The sequence below is a fragment of the Triturus cristatus genome, chromosome 9, assembly GCF_964204655.1.
Source record: "Triturus cristatus chromosome 9, aTriCri1.1, whole genome shotgun sequence".
Taxonomy (NCBI): domain Eukaryota; kingdom Metazoa; phylum Chordata; class Amphibia; order Caudata; family Salamandridae; genus Triturus; species Triturus cristatus.
The window spans coordinates 753,062,652-753,083,744 of NC_140592.1; the positions used below are offsets into that span (position 1 = coordinate 753,062,652).

General features: G+C 44.3%; 2 protein-coding genes across 2 annotated transcripts in view; one reads left to right on the forward strand and one right to left on the reverse strand.

The window, feature by feature from the left end:
- LOC146798764 (uncharacterized) overlaps positions 1–20,107 on the forward strand; it is a 144,636-nt gene extending 124,529 nt beyond the window's left edge. The window contains exon 3 of the mRNA XM_085626056.1: positions 19,587–20,107. Coding sequence (XP_085482182.1) covers positions 19,668–19,976 — 309 coding nt within the window. The 5' untranslated portion in view covers positions 19,587–19,667 and the 3' untranslated portion in view covers positions 19,977–20,107. The remainder of the gene's footprint in view (positions 1–19,586) is intronic.
- Positions 1–21,093, reverse strand: part of LOC146798765 (5'-3' exonuclease PLD3-like) — a 105,224-nt gene that overhangs the window by 29,784 nt on the left and 54,347 nt on the right. Inside the window, exon 13 of the mRNA XM_085626053.1 lies at positions 5,769–5,868. Coding sequence (XP_085482179.1) covers positions 5,769–5,868 — 100 coding nt within the window. The remainder of the gene's footprint in view (positions 1–5,768; positions 5,869–21,093) is intronic.

Genomic DNA, 21,093 nt, shown 5'->3' on the forward strand with positions numbered 1-21,093 from the left:
AGTGCAATTGGTGGTGGAGGATTAGACTGAGTTGGAGCAGGTGACGTAGGATGAGGAGACGGAGATCATGGCAGCAGAATGGGAGAAAGTAATATGCTCTCGAATTTTGAGAGTCTGGAGAAGAATATATTTTTCTTTCTCATCTCAGGTTGTCTCCTCGATGTTGAGAAACTCTTCGACGCTGACATTTCACTACGATATTTAGAAGTTGTTTCACTCCTCAACCTCAAGCCACTTTCCAACGACGATGCACCCCTCAACGTTGACCTCAGCCTGCAAGTCGATGGTGTATGGCCTTTTAACGCCGACTGGGGTTGCCAAGACAACGAACAACGTCGCTTCCTCGATGTCGATCCAGCTCTTGACGGCGAACAAGTTGGAGCCGTACCTTGCATTGACAGCAATCCTCTCTACATAGACTGTGACCGATTTAGTTTTTGCCAGAAAAACTCTTTTCAGACCTCCCATGTCCTCTAGAGGTTGAAGAAAGAGCCCTGGTGGGCGATTGACCTTACCATCGCTCTGAGGTCTCACCTTTAGGCTGTGTTTGTTGGCACCGTCTCTCTTCAGTCCCATGAAGGTGAATCTTCTTCCTTTCAAGTAAGGTGTGTCACGAAAAATTCCTGGAATGATGGCATGCGTCAGGAACATGAGATGGTAGCAGACAGATGATACAGACCTCATGAAGGTCTGTTTTAGCCTTCTTCCTCCCACATCTTGGGCACTTGTCAAATAATGAAGGAATTGTTTTTGACAAAACATCTCACTTTTCAGTCAGAAAGAAACAGAAAAAGGCAGGGAGAGATAGAAGACATTGAATAACGCGTTATCAATTTCTGTAGAGAATTTTGAGGGAAAAAACTAGAAAAAAAAGCCAAGATCAATGCTCCAGGGTCCGGTCCACAAGAGCAGGAATAAAGAACTTAAGCAACTGCCACCTGCTGACCATGATGGGATACTGGTGGTCTCTTAGTTCTTAAAGGCACAGTCTATATTTTTAACCTTATAATGAAAGCCTATGAGGATACACTACCTTCTCTCCATCTCTGTCATAAAAAAGGGTTTGTGAAGGAGATTTATGCGGTTTGCCAAAACATCTTGAAATTATACACAAATACTTTGGCCTGGCCCTTTTTGACTTCATGATGAAGAATTCGGCCATTGTAGCCTATGTATATAGGCTGCATAATCTGTCTTTATGTATCTTTGCAGGCCTTCACAAAGAAAGGCAAAAGTCTACACTTAAGGAGATATATATTGAAGAAGTGCTCCGGGATCCCCACATGTGGGCAAGACTATTCAGTGCTTATGACTATAAATGGAAATCCCCTACGAGAGAACCATACCTAACTTCAAGATATTTTGGTAGTCGATATTCCGAATACGGTATTTTACAGCACATTTTGATGCTCAGTTTTCTGAAATACAACTGATGGAAATATCAACAAGGTTGCATACCTTCTGTATATCCATTTAACAACACTATAAATAACAAGTATTAACGTTAACTATGGTGATGGCATTCAATTCATCAAAAAAGTCTCAATTTGCTATCCTTGAATCAGCACCTATGCATGCAAGTTACACACTGACCCACTACATAAAAAGCTAAACCACTGAGCTATCTACTGGTATCCCTGAACCCTGGGCAGTTGATGAATATGAGGGATCACTGGTGTGTTTGGCACTTCTACTGTCTGCTGAGCACCAAGAACTCCCTTCAACCATGAGACAGACAAAATTGGAGCTGCACTCAGAAGGTGCTTGGTGCTGGTGAACAGCCCCTTCCTTGCGTGGCAAAACCAGCCTTGGGTGGTTTGTGTTCCAGGTCAGTGAGGACCAGGTATGGCAGTTTGGGCTGGACTGTTCCTATTGGATCAGGGTCAAGACAGAATTGCATACAACTGTTTCCAAACGGAGGTGGCAAGATAGGATAAACAATGACTGATTGGAATACTGACCCGTGATTGCCTTATTGCAAGCAATCCTCCCATCATTTTTTGTGTTTTTACTGGTGGACTCTACATTAATAGTAACTTCTCTCTCAACTAGCCATTTTGTGTGGTCCTATACTTTAGGGCTGGGTAATGTAATGCTACAAAGCTTTGTAGTGCACTGGCATGCTGCCCGATTAGAACGAGAGCTGCTGTGCTGTAAAGTCATGGGAGGTTGGGTTAACAGCGTTCTTTGATAGACCAGACTGTTCACCTAATAAATTAATCCCGAAGCAGTACCTCCCTTGGAGGCGGGATTGAGTACTGCCAGTTAACCAAGAAAATCAGGCAACAAAGTTCAGACAAAGTACCTGTCATTGCATGCGTGAGATGTGAAGTAGTGCTTACACTAGAGATGCTACACCCACAGGATGTTCCCCCCCCTTGGTGTCTGGCTACTTGGAGAGTAGCCAAGAGGGTTTCTGGTCTTCCTGAAAAGATCTAGCATTGCTAGCTAGAAGGCCTTGACTTGCGTGGGTCCAGCAGAAGGATCAGAAAACTCCATCCTGGACTTCTTTGGTGCCAGGAGTTTGCCCGATATCAAGAAAGGGCTGTGCGTCCCCAAACAGCATGCTGATTCTGAATGGTCCCTGGAAAGAGACCTCATCCTCAAGGAAGAACACTTCTCCTTATAATAGTGCTCTTAGCGTTTTTTGGGCGGAAGTTCCCTTAGGGGAATGTTCCCTGGACGGTGACTTACGTCTTGAAGAGGGAGTCCGCTTGGGAGTCTCCCTGCAGATCTTGACCAAAAATATCTGGTCCTCTCGCTGTCTGATGAAAGCTTGGTAGTGCAAGAATAACATGCCAATACATTGAGCCCCAACCCCAGACATCATCGTGTGGGTTGAAACCCAAGGTCTTTTGAGGAAACATTTGACCTAGTTACTGCAGAAACCAGAGAATTTCATCAGTAAGACACAAATTGACAGCTCCAGATGATCAATGAGGTTTGGAAAAACAGAAACAGATGTCACGGCACAGGTTATGGCCTCATACACTATTGTAACATCACGTCCAGTGCAGAGTCGCAGCTGGATCCGCATGGCGCCATCTGATGATGCTGGAGGGTCATTACTAGGGAAGAAGTAGTTTGAAATCTGGATGGAGTATTGGTATGGTGAGAAATCTCTGATCTCTGTGGAAATTATTCACCAGAAAGACATTTCATACTGGAAAACACATTTTTATGCCTGGAAAGGGTGTACAAGGGTGGGGAGAACTAATCAACATGACATTGGATACTTAGAGAAAGGAGTAGGAAGAGGCAGTCAAGAGGTGTGACCAAGACTTCACGAATGACTATCCTCTCAAGAGAAATGCTCTTTACCGGAATGGTATAGTTGGTGGCTTCATGAGAAAAATCCAAATAGCTCTGATTCATATGTGTAGCCCTTACCCAGCTAGTGCACTCAAATTGCATCTGTGCCTACCTCAAAGCAAACCTGTGGGTGTGCTACTTGTGTCTCTCTGCGTGTTAAATGTGTTTCTCTGCATAGAGGGCACGACTTTATAGTTCAGGCTGCTCCAAGTCTATGTGAATGTGGTTGGTCTTGTTCTGTAACATACAGGGGAGCCTGTGATGATGGAATGGAATGTTCTTTAACGCAATCCCATGGGGAGAGGCATTGGAACACTACAATATTTTCATTCATCACTTTTGATGTCTGAGTGAGCCTCCCTAAGAGGAAGACAGATATTCCTAGACTTGAACCCTGTACTCAACGTGCCCCAGAACCCAAGCTGCACATCGTTGATGGGGAACATGAATTGTGCAGCTTGTAAATCTAGGATAAGGTCTAGTAATTTGGCCCGGTCTTTTAGGGAGATACCGCAAGTCATTTCATGTGGTTGGCGCTCATCTGTTGGTGCACAGTAAACCATGGTAAAAGCAACTGAATATATCACTATTCAAAGATTTCCAAGTAGTAAAAAAATATTTGAATCATGTCTAAAAACAATATCATGTCTAAAAACAAGCCTGTTGACATATAGGTAAATGGTTGGCATACTGGTGGCATGGTCAAACAACAATGGGTAACAGGACAACAATACCCTCTGAGAAAACATTTTTAAAAACTGTATACATTATCTACGTACAACTTCTTGTCTGTTAGAAATGAACTACTAATTAAGAATTGACAGAGATCTGCTTAAGGATCTACTAGAACAGGCAGTTAAATGTTCCTAATGCCCCAAAAAGAATCAAGTTGCTCAAAAGACAGCAGTCTGGTGACAAAGACCTGCTTTCTAAAACTTTGATTTGTCCATTGTAAGAATACTCCACCAGCAAATCAGAAGGACTCCCACAGTTTTGCTGCTGCTTCAGATCCGAGTTTCCAGCACTTATATCTTTACATTAGTGTCAAACATTGGTTGCCGAGTGCACTAGACAACAGCATGCAGTTTATATTAGATTGTTTTAAATTGATCTTCCAAAGATGATTTCTAAATTCCTGTTGCTTCTGGTGAGCATTTTAGAACTGTATTAATGAATGTCCCAGTGGGCATGAGCATTCATATTTGCCTTTCACACAGATTATGTGCCCTCAACCTTGGCTTGTGGACCATAGCATATGTTACATGCCATTATCTTGTGTCTGTACATGGGTCCTTATTGTTGTATCATATTCAAATTATTGTTCAGATTAGGATCAGAAGGCAAATATGAAACAGTTGTTTTAATGCCAATGGGAACATATCTTGCTTGGCAGCAATCTCTCATTTCTCATCCTGAACACTGTAGAAGCAGATGAAGAGAATATCAAGATGGTCTTCATTTAAAAAAATGTAGAGTTTGGCGGATGGCATACTCCGTCAAAACGTGGCGATATCCTATCCACATTTTACAAGTGCCCAATATACTTTTTCTGGTCACAACAACAGCAGTCCTTTGGCCTAGACCGTCCAGCTGCGCATAACTATGGGACACACTTATCATTAGGGAAGTTAAGTTCAGTGGTACAGAGCCTAGGAGTGTGATGAACCCACTGCACTAAAATGCACTTGCATATCCAGTCTGCCGAACTCTGAATAAGGCGGCAAGGGCCAGATTTACAGTTTAGTGAGCAGCCTGCCGTCCGTCAGGGTAGCAGAGGTCTTTCTCTGCCCACCATATCACCGGACATGGAGCGACATCGGTGCCTTCAGAGGAACCGCCATCAAGGTAGCTCCTCTAAAAGCACTGAAAGTTTGGTGAGTAGTCACCATGTTTCAGTCACTCACTCACCAAACTTTTTTCCCCAAAAATTAATTCCCAAAGATGGAGTCTGTTCTTGGTTAAAAAAAAAAAAAAAAGACCCTGTGAGCTTCCTTTGAGGGTCTGGGAAGGGGGTCATTTTTGAAAATGTTCCTGTTCTGAACTGCAAGGTTTCCCCTGGTGGTCCAAAACTGAAACAAAATACATCCGATTGTCCACTTGAAATAGGGCTGACGGTCTGATGTAGCAACACCGAAGGCCCCAACTCCATTGGTCCTCATTGTAGGGTTTCGTACGGCAGAGCGAGTGGGCGCTTTACCAGCAGAAACATAATGGTCCGCCTGACACCAAACAGGGTGGCAGACAGCGTACACCGCCACATTTGTGGCAGAATACCCTGCCTGTCAAACTCTAGATTAGGCCCGAAATTACCCAATCTAAACAATCCACTTTGCATATATGCTTTATGCGCCCCTAACTATGTTTACAAACTCACTGAATCCTTGACTTCATTAATATTCTTATGGCCTCCGGTCCTCTGCCTTACTATGCCATCTGTGTCACACCCAAGCACATACCGATATAAGCGATCCGGTCCGTCACCATGTACTTGTTGTGGTTGACTCTGCTGAAGGGAAATGTCTTCTGCTTCTCAGTGGATGGAACGACGAACAATTTCTGTAAGACAGGTGGAAAGTCAGACAGTTACTTATAATGGTAGCTATTTATTGTTCTCTGGAACAAACCACCTACAATTTGACTGCCCAGAAACATCCAGTAAACACTAGCAAGTCTAAGAATGGAGCATGTGATCCGCCGGAATAACATGCTTACAGGATTAAACACATCAATTTAATTTGTTTGCTTTAATAGTGCTCTTTAGACCATGCTAACTGTACTATTCAACACTGTATACAATTATATATCAACAAATTCTATTTAAGGTCTCAGTAGTTGTAAATCGAAATGATAGATGGTTGTTTTACGGCCCTCGCCTCTCTTAGACTTTCAGTTAAATGTGCCAGTTAATGTTTGCTCTATTTTGAGAATCTTTTCACTGACCTCTGGTTTTCCATTTGTTCATGTTTCGGAGTTTATTAAATCTGAATCAAGTAAATCCCATCTATGCCAGGCCATTGAGTTCCTACGTTTTCTTCTTTCTTTTTAAGTCAAGCATTCAAGACCTCTTGTATATTTTAGTATTCTTCTTTGAGGATTTACAGCCCCCTACTGCTTTTCATTTGTTTGTTTAAGTGTCCTTTAAAAATCCTTGCTTGCTAGTGGTCAGTCTTGCCTCTTTGTCCCTGGGGGACAATTTTTTAGGTATTTCCCGCTTGTGTTGCACTGTGGGTGCGTGTTCAGCTTCACCCCCTCCTTCCCCTGTTGTTGCTGCCGCCATCATTGCCGCACCTCCCCCTCCGTCTGTTCCACCTTCTCATGGTCTCTCTCCCGCCCTGCTGTCATATCCTTCCATTCCCCACAAACCATTGTTCAGTCGGTACTGCTGCAAATCAGCAGCATTTTTTAAAATTGCTTATTCTCGTTTCCTCGGACCCCTATGCACCGTCCTGGTTTATTATTCCACCTCTTCCCCGGCCTCTCTCCCGCACTGCTTTCATGTCCTCCCTGTCCCCGCAAAGTGTTGTTCCGTCGGCACAGCCTACAATTTTCATTCATAAATTGTTTTCAGCTTTTAGTACAATGAACAAACTGAAGCGAGCCCCAACCACATCTGCCAAAATGCAGTAGGGTATTACACAAACTCTCTGGACAGGAAGATGACGTCCATGGTAATTGAGATTACCAACAGGCGGAGCATTGAGTAATGTACAGTCTTGGTGCTCTGCTTCGCTCGACTTTACTGACTCTAATAGGGTGGATCCTTCAGACATACCTCAGGTCTAGTGTGATCTTAAGCCGTAACAGGATGGAGACATGCTCAGTTTTAATGATGTATTCCACAGGTTCATCAATGCAAACAGGACTGCCCCTGCTTCAATCATTGGACCCATTGAGCTAGGCAGGTAGGTCGTAAAATGAAAATTATGAGAGAGAGTTTAAACTTTTAGTGTTTTGCTAACATATTATCCAACACATCTTGGTGATCTCTTTATACATAAATATATATATTTTTTAAAGTTATTTGGGGATCGTCAAATCTATGGGTTAAATTCCGTGGGGTTTGAGGTTTAGGAATACTGTTCCCCACGTTCCTGTAGTTTTTCTGGCGGGTTTGAGTTTGTTTGAACTACAATACCCAGTAGCCTTTAAGGGGCATATCTTTTTTTCAGTTCTGGAGCCAGAATCTGGCTTTCAACTACCACTCCTTGTGCGTCCTCACCCTATATATTTTTTTCACATGCTTGCTCTTCAACCACTTTTACATCCCCTTACGCTTTCTTGACATCCACTGCACAGAGCTTCCCTTAAAAGTAGCATTTTCCTTCACAACGGTTACTCTTACTTTCAGGAGGACTTTCAGGATGTTGGCTGCAGCAGCCATTGATGGAAACAAACAGTCCATCATGGATGTGCTGCAAGGCTGTGTGGATATGGCAGTGAGAGAGTTCCAGGATATATATGCTCTAGTTACTTTAGATGCACAAGAACACGTGTCTATAGAGCAGATAGCAGAGGATTTGAATGTTGACATGGCACACATTTCAGATCCTGGCTTGACATCAAAATCAATGTTATGCCTTATCTGCCCAATCAGGTTAATATAAACATTTTAATGCAAGATTAGAGACATTTGTTCTTTTATGCCCCTCAAGCTCAGTAACTGAAAGAGAAAAATATGCACAGAAATGGCGAGAAAAGGATATCCCAGAACATGGTGTGTATAGGATGATACAAATCTGAGACAGCTATGACACTGATGGGAGGAAAGCTGGAGAGCTGATATGATACAGAAGCAGGTATGTTGGTCAGGTAACAGTAGCAAACAAGCATTGGCATAGCCAATAGGTCTCGCCTTTGGGACCTTATAAGGGTTTAGCCATGCAACAGTTGCATAACTAAATACTTATAAGGTCCCAAAAGCGAGACCTATTGGCTATGCAACGCGGCCGTGCGGCCGCAAAAGTGATCGCGATCAAACATCAAAGCGGCCGCGCACATGCATTGTAGCTCTCGGCTGGCCTGGTAGCACTTTTTGGAGCCCTCTCAATAAGTCTCGCCAGACTAGCGCATGCGCTCGGTCAGGCGAGACCTAGCCCTCTCAATAAGTCTCGCCAGACCAGCGCATGCGCTGGGTCAGGCGAGACCTAAAAAAGGTGACATCTGAAGACTTCATGGTCAAGTCGATAGTGTGTAGTGTGTTGTAACACTGAAAAAATTGAGGTGGAGTTGCACACTGCAGACACTAGTTATATTGGACTTTAGCCGTGGCAGAGGAAAAGGGCCTCATATAATCACACATATCAGCTGTCCTCTCACAGGCTGGTGAGATGGTGCAATACTCACCGATCCCCTCCCTCTCTTCTTTCAGTGAGACAGGGGGGTGCTGTGATAGCTCTGCTCTCCAGTGGTGATGAATGAACGCCAGGACACTTGCAACAATACTCGGGTCTTAGAAGACTCCATTTGCAGGCATCAGTTCTCAAACGGGCATTATAAAACGCCTGGCCTCTGGTTCTGCTTGAACTGAATACAGCAGTTGGACCTTTGGATCTCGAGTCAAACTATGAAGGTGCTCAGCAAGCACAGCCTCCTTTTTTCGGGTCACAGCAACAGCAGTCCTTTGTCCTTGAATCCTGTCCCACACTGATTAGCCACACATTGTTCTCTTTTTTGGAGTTTTATATAGCACAAACTCTACCCAAAGGTATCAGAGTGCTTTACATGAGCACCAGTTGCGTTACAGACGGACACATTCATTTTTCTTAGGCATGGGGAGATTAAGTGATTTTCCCAGAATCACAGGATGTTGAGCTTCCATGCCGAGACTTAAACCCTGTTTCCCAGCTTCGAGGTCAACCGCTCTAGCTGTTAGGCCACATCCTCTCCACATTACCTGTGGCGTACTTATCATTTGGACAGCAAGTGCACTCTGTCAGTAGCCCAGAGATAAGTTACTTACCTGTAATCCTGGTTCTCTTCCAGGGGAATCCTCAAAGTCATTAGCATTAGAATATTCACGCCTACATGCAGGGACCCTGGAGCACATATTAAATATATACCATATTATAGTAAGGTTCAAAACCACAACCTTCATTGAAGATAAAATTGCAAGGGAATGCAAAGGCATTATTAGCCATTAGGCTGCATTAAGAGCATAACAAGAAAATACTGGCACTGTGCCTTTAAGACCTCCAGGACCTCTTGTATGCCATCATGCCCCAAAAGTGAAAGTTAGGTCAGTTCATTTTTATGGTGACATGCATAAACATAACACAGACATATATAAACTGCTGCATGCGAGACTCATCCGGGGTTGTGGGAGAGTTGCTTTTGACTTTGATGAGGCTTCCCCTGGAAGCGAACCAGGATTAGAGATAAGTAACGTGTCCTTCTCTTCCAACGTATCCTCATCAATAGTCATAAGCATTAGACTAGAGTAGCAAGCCCATCCCACACCCGGGCGGATGAGACAGGAATAATTAGAAGCAGTATTCGTTATCACTGAAATAGATTTCTTAAGGAGGCCTGCCCTACTTGGGTATCTGCCTTAGTGTCGGAATCTAGACAGTAATGCCTTGTGAAAGTATGCACCAATCTCCAAGTAGCAGCTTTGCATATTTTGGAGATGGGGACATTCCTTAGTAGGGCTGCTGTTGCCGCCTTGCCCCTTGCAGAGTGGGCTTTGGGTCTGGCAGATATCCGTTTGTTGGCCAACTGATAAGTTAAAAGGATACAAGAACTATCCATCTAGAGATGCACTACTTAGAAGATGCGAGGCCTGTCCTCATAGGTCCATAATTACCAAACAGATGGTCAGATTGTCTGATGGCTTTGGTCCTTTCCTAATTAGATCTCAAAAGAGTTTTGAAATTCAAAGAGTGCAACGCTCTATGCGGTTGTGGAAGGATTTGAAAAGAACGCAGGGAGAGAAATAATTTGGTTAATCATTAAATCAGACACTCCTTTGGGGAGGAAACTTGGATGAGTCCTCATCACCATCCTGTTAGCATGGAGAACTGTGTAAGGCTCTTTGGCACAGAGAGACTGAATCCCGCTGAACCTGCATGCCACAGTGACATCTACCAGAAAAGCAGCCTTCCAAGTAAGGTGTTGTAAGGTTGCCTTAAGTATGGGTTCAAACGGTGGCTCCATGAGCTTTGAAAGAACCACATTCAGTTTCCAAGGGGGAGAAGGGGAGCACACTAGTGGGAACACCTTCCTCAATCCCACTAAGAAATCCTTCACTACAGGAATCTGGAAGAATGACCTTTGTATAGGGTACTTTCTGTAAGCAGTTATGGCTGCAAGATGTACCTTAATGGAGGAGAATTGAAGGCAAGATTTAGCTAAATGTAGGTAAGAAAATATTGCATCCTCCTGCACAGAGACTGGATGGAAATAGTTTTGAACACACCACCTGTAAAATCCCTTACACTTGAAAGCATAAGAGCGTCTAGTTGAGGGCCTCCTGGACTCCCGAAGAATGTCCATGCACTCCTGTGACAGGCCTAAATGTCCATACTGCAGGAATTCAGGAGCCACGCTGTCAAGCTCGCGAGGGAAGGTTGAGGTGGAAAATCTTTCCTCTGAACTTGTAGAGGAGATCCGGTCTGCATGGCAGCCTCCTCTGTGGTCTTTGACAGGTGGAGGAGATCCAGATACCACCACTGGTGAGGCCATTCTGGAACTATTAGGATCATTCTGGTCCTGGCTCAGTACAGCTTGTTGATGACTGTCGGTATCAGAGAAATGTGAGAAAACACGTACAGAAATGTCCCGGACCAGTCGATCAAAAGGGTATTCCCCTTTGTTTCTGGTCGATAGAACCCAGATGCGCAGTCAGGGCATTTTTTGTTGTTTTCGCCTGCAAACAGGTCAATCTGCGGATTCCCCATTCTCGAAAAATGTGTGCATGTCGGCAAAGTTTTGGCTGAGAGAGTCTGCTTGTATGTTGCGGACTCCTGGCAGGTGAATCGTTGAGATTGTCAGCTTCCTCACTATGAGCCTATTCCAGAGGGCCTACGCTTCTAGGGATAGTGGGGCGAGTGCCCCCTTGCTTGTTTAGATAGTGCATCATGGTTGTGTTGTCCGCTTGGACCAGGAGTGCGTTGGCTTGGATGGAGGGATTAAAGGACTTGGGAGCAACACAAGCTCCAAACTATTCAAAATGCTGCCGCAAGACTCTTCCTTGACCTCCCAAGATGAACCCACATGTCCCCCCACCTCAAAGCTCTACACTGGCTCCCCATCAGCAGACGCTGCCACTAACCCACACCTACAAGCCCACCACAAGGACCCAGCTTACCTCAACCAAAGATTAAACTTCCACCAGCCCACCACACTACTCCGCTCCTCCTCCCGCCTCCTCGCCCACACCCCTAATATCCACAGAATCGGCTGACGCTCCTTCTCCCACCTCACACCCAAACTCTGGAACAACCTCCCCCTTCACCTGAGATCGGTGACAACCTTATTAGAACTCAGAAGGAATCTAGATTGGTGACAACCCTATAAGAATTCAGAAGGAATCTAAAGACCTGGCTCTTCAACAAAGAGCACGGAGTAGAGAAAAACAAACCCACCCCTTGCCCACCCCGAGACACACAAGTGATAAGTTGTGTTCTACAAATCCTGATTGAGTGATTAATTGATTGAGTGCTAGATGGACAGCCCACAGCTCCAACATGTCGATATGGTATATCTGCTCTTTGGCAAACCACAGGCCCTGCGTCTTTAGAGTACTCATGTGAGCCCCCAGCCCTGGAGAGACACATCTGTTATTAGTGTTAGCTTTGGGATGTCCTGGTGAACCGGAACACCGATGAGTAGATTTTTCTGTTGAGACCACCACGGTCGCAAACTCTTTGCCGCTCATGACAGGATGAGTCTATTGTCCCAATGGTCTGAGTATTGATTCCATTGATCCTACAGATTCTGCTGGAGCAGCCTCATGTGCAGTCTGTCATTGGGGACCAGGAATATCCATGAGGCCATTGACCCTAGTAGCAAAGCCATCTGTCTGGCTAATCAGAGCGGCATGTGTAAGAGTTTGTAATACTTCTGAGCAATTGAGGATAGCCTCTTCTCCGAAGGACACACTTTTGCGATTTGTGTGTCCTGGATCGCACCTAGGTAGTGAGGTCTTTGAGTTGGAATCTGGATGGATTTCTCGGCAATAACTTGGAGACCTAAAGATTGGAGGGTCTCATACTGGTAATGTTTGGATGTCACTTTGAACCTCAGAATCGTCCGATGCTTCCTGGCGATTGGGATGCGGAAGTAGGCATCCTGAAGGCCGATGGAACACATCCAGTCCCCCTGATGGAGCAGGGAGTATATCTGGTGGTGGGACAAACATTCTGAATTTCTCCTTTCTTTTGTATTTGTTTAGGAGGCGTAAGTCCGGAATGGGTCTGAATTCTCTGTTATGGCTTTCTTTCCTTACCAGGAAATACAGAGAATTCGCTCCTACTCCCCTCTGAGAGAGAGTACCATCTCTATGGCCTCTTTGCAAAGTAGATTGAAGTCTTCGTTCTGTAGAAGTCTTTGTGGATGGCAAGATGATTTTGATGGTGAAACTGGCGGAGGTGGGAATTTGAAGCGCAGCGCGTACTCATGCTCTTACAATATTCGGCAGCCAGTTGTCATTTAGATGTTCACTGATAATTCCCCCCACTGGAGTGAGTAACAGCGACAAGGGAAGCTATACCTCATTGTTTTCATGGTGCCTTGGAGGAGGCTGACAGCTATTAGCTCCTCATCCACATGTTTATCTGTGGGGTTGGAAGTGAAATCTGGCTTGTTGGTGTTGTTGACATCGGACCCAGTGAGGGGTTTGAACCCTCGAGTGGTAAGGACGCCTGTCATAAGACCTGTACCCCCAACGGAAGTCCTTTTGTTTTTCTAGGTCAACGGCCTTGAGTGTGTCCACCTCGGTTTTCAGTTTTGCCATCTCATCATCCGTGTGGGAGCCAAACAATGAATTACCAGTGAAGAGTATATTAAGGATGCGTTGCTGTAGGCCAGTAAGACGAAGCCATGATGAACGTCGGGCACATATACCATGGGAATAGCCATCTGCAGCTGCACTAAATATTTGGTTAGCAACCTGACCGCCTCCTTCCAGGATCTCTTCAAAATCCTGTCTATCTTCCCTAGGAAGTTTTTCTGTGAAGTCCATATAGGAAAGTTCAGCTGTGTGCCATGCCCACATACCACTGCCTGTGGCATAGGTACGTCACCCCTCTAGCATGCCTCACAGCCCTAAGGCAGGGTGCAATATACCACAGGTGAGGGCAAAGCTGCATGAGCAATATGCCTCTACAGTGTCTGTGCCAATTCACAGACATTGTAAGTCCAGTGGATCTACACTGAGTATATGGGCTGGGAGTTTGTCATTGCAAACCCTACAGCTCCATGATGGCTTTACTGAATTCTGAGAAGTTTGGTATCAAACTTCTCAGCATAATAAACCCACACTGATGCCAGTGTTTGGTTTATTACAAAATGCACTCAGAGGGCATCTTAGAGATGCCCCAGAAAAACGACCAACTCTCGAGTGTGCGGCTGAATGATCAGCACCAGCCTGCCACACAGACATGTTTCTGACCCCAAGAGGTGGGAGCCCTTGTGCTCTCGTGGGTCAGGGACAAAGCCTGCTTTGGGTGGGGGGGGGGATTCTCACCTACCCCCAAGAAGCTCAAAAGCTTTCTGCCCTTTGTTATGCTGACCAGGGCCTCTCCAGCTAGTGGAGATGCCGGCCCCCTGACTAAGCCCCACTTTTGGTGGCATGATAGGAGGGAAAAATAGTAGTCAAGAGAGATGTGTCGCTTCTCTACCAGGACCACCCCTAAGGTGCCCTGGACCGAGGCGATCCCCTCCTAAGGAAATCCTCCATCTTGAATGGAAGGATCCTACTCAATCAGGTTAGAGAATGCGCCCTCCCCAAAGGGAGGGGACATACAAAGGGTGTAGTCACCCATTGGCTACTAGCTGCCAGTACCTGTAACGCCCCTAAATTCAGGATTTAGGGGCACCCCTGAACCTTGAGCCTCAGATTTCTGTGACCTAAGAAGAAAAGGAGGAAGAAGACGCCGTGCAGCCAACCCTGGAAGACTACTGATTTGGCCCCAGCCGTACCGGCCAGTCTCCTGCTCAAAGTCCCTGCAAAGAAGACGACGCCTGTCCGGTGGCCAGTGACTTCAAAGAACCCCAGGAAGACTGCCACTCTTCAACAAAGACCAGATCTCCCGAGGACAGCAGCCCTGTCCAGAAAACCCGCGCCCGCAGCTCCCTCGGTGTCTCTGAACTTAGTTTACTTAAGTTCAGAGACGCCGAGGGTGGGGGGGGAACTAACTGACAATGCATGTCAGTCAGCATGACGTCGGACCGTGAGCGGTCCGGCGTCATGTTGACTGACATGCATTGTCACAAGCCAGGGAAAGGCAGCACAAGTGCGCATGAGTGGGCATGGAGATTAATTTTTACTCCGTGCCCAGTCATGCGTACTTGTGATTTTACTGCCTTGCGCATGCCCATTAGGAGCCCCTCGGTCTCCTTATGGCCAGGCGGCGGGCGTAGCGTAAGCTGTGCCGTCAGCCAATCCTGGCGCTGCTGGCAGCGCCAGGATTGGCTGAGAGGGGTTTGCAGGCCCCTCCTCCAGTACCGTTACTAATGAAGGCGCCCAGGGGATCAGAGGTCTGAGAGCGAGGTGGCGTGGACGGGACCGGCTGTGAGGTAAGTTTTTTATTTTTTTATTAAATATTTCATTTCCAGTCTGATGTGAATAAACAACTAACTTTGAAGAACAGCAGTACAATACCGCGGTACATAAGATGTGTATAGATTGAATAAGCAGCAATTGGGAAAACGGATGGGGTGAGGTGTGGTTAGTAAATGGATGAAACATGCACATCATCTCAACCTCTGTGTGGTGATAAAACAAATTGACAATGTGTCTAGTACTGGTGGAACTGGCAGGATTTATACATTACATTGCTTTCTCAAATTTGCTTTATAATGCACCATTTGCCCACTCTTTTTTCAAAATGTTCTCGGAGGGGGAACCCTCCCCCCGAGCCTCTTTAGGTCGTTCCGGCTCAATCGCTACGCTTGTGCGCTGCAATTCGCTCCACCGCACATTTTACGCCCTACCACTTTCAAATGTCACCAGCCGCCACTGCTTCTTAGTCTATGTATACATTAACTAGGTTTCTTTCTGACTCTGGAATGAACTGTAAGAAACTGACCTCTTCACCTGAAACTGACCTTGCAAAGCCAATTTCCCTGATCGATCTTTGTCTGAGATTGCCAATCAACGTTCAGGACATTGTTAACTTTTAGTTTCCTTGCACATGCCTTATCTTGTTCATCATCTGTTACTGTTTCTTTTTTATGTTTCTTCATTACATGGGTTATGCTTTCAATTATAGGTTTGTCCGGCTTTTGGAGATTGAATTTGGGACATTCCTAATGATTAACTTTTGGGTTGGGATACTGTACATGTAATCATGCCATGCCCTGCAGTGCCATCTAGATCAGAATAACCTTTATGAACTATGTAATTATAATGTTTTGCCCATATCTTGGTAAAACCTCAAAGGCTACTCACCTGCTGACCCTCCAGATTTTCCATTTGTTTAGGAATGTAATTGGTACACCTCCCTTACATGCCTGGGGCAGGATAAAGAGTATATAAGACGTGAAGTAAGATCATTCTATGGACTACCTCATTCAGTTGCTACGGCTTCTGTGTGACGTAGTCACACTCATTTGAGTTTAATAAAAATGTTCTTTTATATTTCAGCTTCTGTGCCAAATTCTTTATTATTGGTTTGAATGGACTAGGTATCAGTGAGACCCCTGAGAAGGAGTTTATATTTCTTCAAATGGCGCGGCCAACGTCGGGCTCATCAGAGAAGTGGCTATCTGTGGGAGTGATCTTGTCAGAAGACAGAAATCTACTGAGGAGGACAGGACAGGACTCTACTAAGGAGGTACTCTGTGCACTGAGATTCTGGGGATTCTTTGTCTCTGTAGCCCAGTATATTTCTGATCTTCCTGATTTTGATCCTCCACATGATGTCACCCCTGACTGAGAACCTTTTTGGCGTGAGTATTTTTTTTTTTTTAAAAAAGACCGTTAGGTCATTTAGAACTTGGCAGTTATTTTTTTTTTTAAAAAGACCGTTAGGTCATTTAGAACTTGGCAGTTAGAATTTGGACAACCATTTGTTTGGTAAAAGTCGTTATGCGGCTCTTACTGTTGGTTTATGCCTTGGATTGGTAAGGTAGTTTAGTAACACTATAGCTTTGGAATTTTGGAATTTGTGTTTGCCAACTTTGGATTTGTATAGGTTTGTATATGCGAATTGCAATTTGTGTAGGCAGGTAATGAGGAGATTTTTCTCTATCTGGTTTTGTTGAACGGTGCAACGTACGGAGAGTACCTTAAGCACTACCTGATTATAATATTGGATATTCTGCAGTATTTTTGGCATGCCTGTTTTCAAAGCTCACATTGAAGAATGTGTTGCTTTTTTTTCTTGGAGGTACCATAGTGTGATGTGAAGTAAATTAGCCGGCTCCCCTAGAGGGAATACCTAAATAGGTTTAGGTATAAAAACATATTTCTTCCTTGGTGATTCTGTATCCCCAGGGAATTAAAATATGAACATAATACATACAAGGATCCCTTTTTCTGCGCAATCTTATGAATGGAGATATGCAGAGAGATTTTTGGTGTTCTGCCAGCCAAAGCTAGTGAATTGAGTGTATCTTGGCTTCTTGGAAATAAAGGTCTGTGGGGCTGTTTTTTCAGTCTTTTGGAACACCATTGAGAAGCGCTTCTTGTAAATATGACTTACAACTAGTATTTACAAATGGTTTGGTCTAAGTACAGTCTGTGGGCTGTCCTTTGTTTCTGTCTTGAGTATTGATCTGTGGGTTAAATGTGTGTTTAAATGTCTCTGTAAGTAAATAGCGATGCCGCTATTTATGAAATAAATGACTAAAGCGCGCTGTATTGTGTGTCCTGAGTGTTTGCTCCTAGCATTAAAATTTAATTTAAGTTGTGTTGAACCGCAGAAATGAGAACATTTGCATATGGAATTTCACTTGGCGCAGGCGTAAAAAACTCATTTTTCTAAGGATTTACATGAGATATGTCTAATGTCCAATCTCTGCAATTTGTAAAGAACATTCTGAGGATGATCAATATGTAGCACAATTATAGGATATTTATTTTTAAGTGCCCCAGGTGTCAAAGTCGAAATTGGGTGAGGGCACTATTTAGGCAGCATTTTTTTCATTTAGAGTAGCTTTTAAAGTGCCTTAGGCTTCAGTGAATGCATACATTTAGGTATAATACAAATTTGCAGGTTGTTCTCATTTGGGGTAGCTTTTAATGGCTCAGTGAGCCAACGTGCCCGGTGCAGAGGTTTGAGTTTAATATCAGGGTTGAAGGTTTTGACTCTAGCTGGACCTACTGAGAAGTAGATGTTTTTGAGTCTGGGAATAGGAGTGGATTGTGGCCCCTAAAGGGAGTATTATATATGGTATGTGGTTTTGGATAGGGTTGGTTATTGCAAGTTAGAAAGAGTTAGGTAGGCGTTTTGTCTTTGACAGCTTCAGGGTGAAGAGAGAGAGGGCTGAGGAGAGGCAGATTTTGACCTTGAGGTCAGTAAGGTGGGGGTTAGCAGTATGTTGAAACAAGAGGAGTTTTTGTATGACTCCTTTGAAGAAAAAATGTTCGTGTGTTTTTCACGTTTTTGCATTTTGTCCTTCTATGAATTGTTCCTGCTGGTCCTGTGTGTCAGAAGCGACACAGTAAGTTGTATTTGACAGCTGATCACCACTAACTGGTGACCAGTTGTCAAAAGGAGGGTGAGGAAAGTAAAAGAAAGTGTACTTTTAATTTTAAGCCTGACAAATTAAGCAGGCCCGAATATTGGGTTTTGGGCTGCATGAAGTGCGTGCGTCACCGCTCATTTACATGTGCTATTGTAATTTGTCTATGAAGTGCGTGCGTCACCGCTCATTTACATGTGCTATTGTAATTTGTCTATGCTTTTTGTGCTTGGTATACAGCACGTATATCTGATGGCTTGACATGTGTGTTTTTTTTTATTTTATGTATGTTTTTGTTTTATGTTGTTGCTTCTGATACTATTACAAGTTTTCCTGTGTTGTGAGGGGATGTCATGACGATGTACATCTTTGAGCAACAATTGGTTGAACTTGCTCTGATACTAAATTTCACAGATATGATACTTTCATACTGTGAACAAGAAAGACAACACTTCACCAGTGCATCATGTCTATTTGGCTATAATAGTATTGAAGAAAAATAAAAGAGATATACAGGATCAAAGTGTGTCACCTGCAGTTAGGTCACGTTACTGCCCTTTCCCCAAGGAACAGGCAGCCCTAGATTTATGTTTCCTTGATTGGACCTAAGGATGAAATTATAGATCTGTGACTCTTGTACAAGGTGACCTAATTTCTATATTGCATTAGTTAATCATGCTCTGCTTCCTAAGTACCAGGTTTCATTTTCCCCGGGGAAGGAACTGGAACAGTAGCCGAGATTACCGTATATGGTGTAGCGGCCAGCGGTAGAGTTAAAATTTGTGTAACTTTGGCCTTTTGTGTATCACCCGTACTCTTGGTGTTGTGTCACATGCCTGACTATCACCCAAGTAATTTCTTGTCCTTCCTATAGATTTTTCTTTTGCCGCTTCTCCCCTGATCGATGTCACATTGTGCCTAGTTATTGGGGATTTTAGTTGTGTCCTAGTCCCATTTCCCTTTTCCGTATTCCTTTCACCAGTCAGCCCATTTATTATAGTTGGTGTATTGTTCAGGTTCACACTTCCAGACTGCAGTGATGTACCAGAGAACCCCATATTATGTATAATTCCCTTTCGTATGACCAGATGGGTTTTTAAGGGAGGTATCTACATATCCCTGATAACCTGTATCATGTGCTTTCTCTTTTGAGGGGTTCTAGATAAGGAATTTAGGAACACCTAGACTTAATTATTGAGGAAAATATGTGTTTACCCCATTAGACAATGCCACTATGTGTGAGGACATCCATTCAGATAGAATTCCCATGTAACTATCTACCCCTAGATGGTAGAGGATATGCTCTCTCATTGAAGCCACTCCTTCGAAGATTGCAGGCCACCTGCTTGCAGTCCCCTTGTTAAATACAATGAACTGTTTTTGTACTGAATTTGAAGGAAACTAACAACTGTGTCATATTTCCTAAGTCACTAGGTTCTGCGGTATCAAGTCATAATAACCTGCAGAACGCTGATTTAAGCCTAATTCCCATCAGTGACAGCTACAAGATGAGGGCCGGAGGTCTTGGCCCTACAGTCCCAGCACCCAGAAAAGTAGCAAGGCTGGACAGTGATCGCCAATGCGCCATCAATGGTATCTCCAAAGCATCGTGCTTGCTTCATCAGAAGGCGTTGAACATCAGAAAAGAAGGAGGAGCTGTTGATGGCAGGGTTGATTTGAGCCTTGAGTTTTCTACCTGTCATGTGCTGGTAACCTCTGACAGTGTGCAGTCCCTTGAACCCCTTGGCCTGAGTTTTGGCCACACTCCCCCCCTTTTTCTTTGCTCCAATGGAAGGGCAGTGCACCGGAGGATCTAAGATTGACAAAAGGCACTACATTATGGTGCCCATGAAAGAGCAGCCTGAGCGTCCTTTGACACTGAATAATGAGTGTTGGAGCCTGAGAATGTAGACCCGGGTCTGCACAAGATGATCTGTGCCCATGACCAATGAAGAGCACATTATTTGTAGTGTCTGCCGCAGAGGAGAGATACTGTTGCACTGCCTTGAGACATTGAGACTTTCGAGTGAGCTGTGAGTGTTTGCCAGGAGGGCACTCCAACTAAGCAGTACTATTTTCATGAAGAGGCCTGAATCGAGAGGCCCAATGCGGAAGAAGACAATGGAAGCAGATTTGATGGACGATAGAAGCCTGCCAGAGACGCTTGGAACGGACTTTGGGCACAGTTGCACAAGCAATTCCAGTGCAATTGTATAAAGTAAATGTTAATTAAGTTCTCATTTGACTGAATTGCCATGGAAGAGGAAGTGGCTCCGCCTCTAGCATCCAAAAATGGTCCACCAGAAGTGAGTCTTTGTGCTACTATGTGTGTTCGGAGACCTGTCCAGAGAGAAGTAGAGAATAAGATGATGTTACAGCAACACCTTGACGACCTAATGAATATCGATATAGACCTAGATTCAGAATAACACGAGTCTTAGGTTATTGCCTACGTAATGGCAAAAGGAGGGTCTGAGGTTCTGTAATTCTCGAGACTGACTTCATTTTATATTGTTCCACCATTTTGTGTTGCCCTCACGTAGGCCTGTGAAGGTAGCCTGGTGAACAAAGTGGCCTGGCCTTCTTAGTCTATGTATACATTAACTAGGTTTCTTTCTGACTCTGGAATGAACTGTAAGAAACTGACCTCTTCACCTGAAACTGACCTTGCAAAGCCAATTTCCCTGATCGATCTTTGTCTGAGATTGCCAATCAATGTTCAGGACATCGTTAACTTTTAGTTTCCTTGCACATGCCTTATCTTGTTCGTCATCTGTTACTGTTTCTTTTTTATGTTTCTTCATTACATGGGTTATGCTTTCAACTATAGGTTTGTCCGGCATTTGGAGATTGAATTTGGGACATTCCTAATGATTAACTTTTGGGTTGGGATACTGTACATGTAATCATGCCATGCCCTGCAGTGCCATCTAA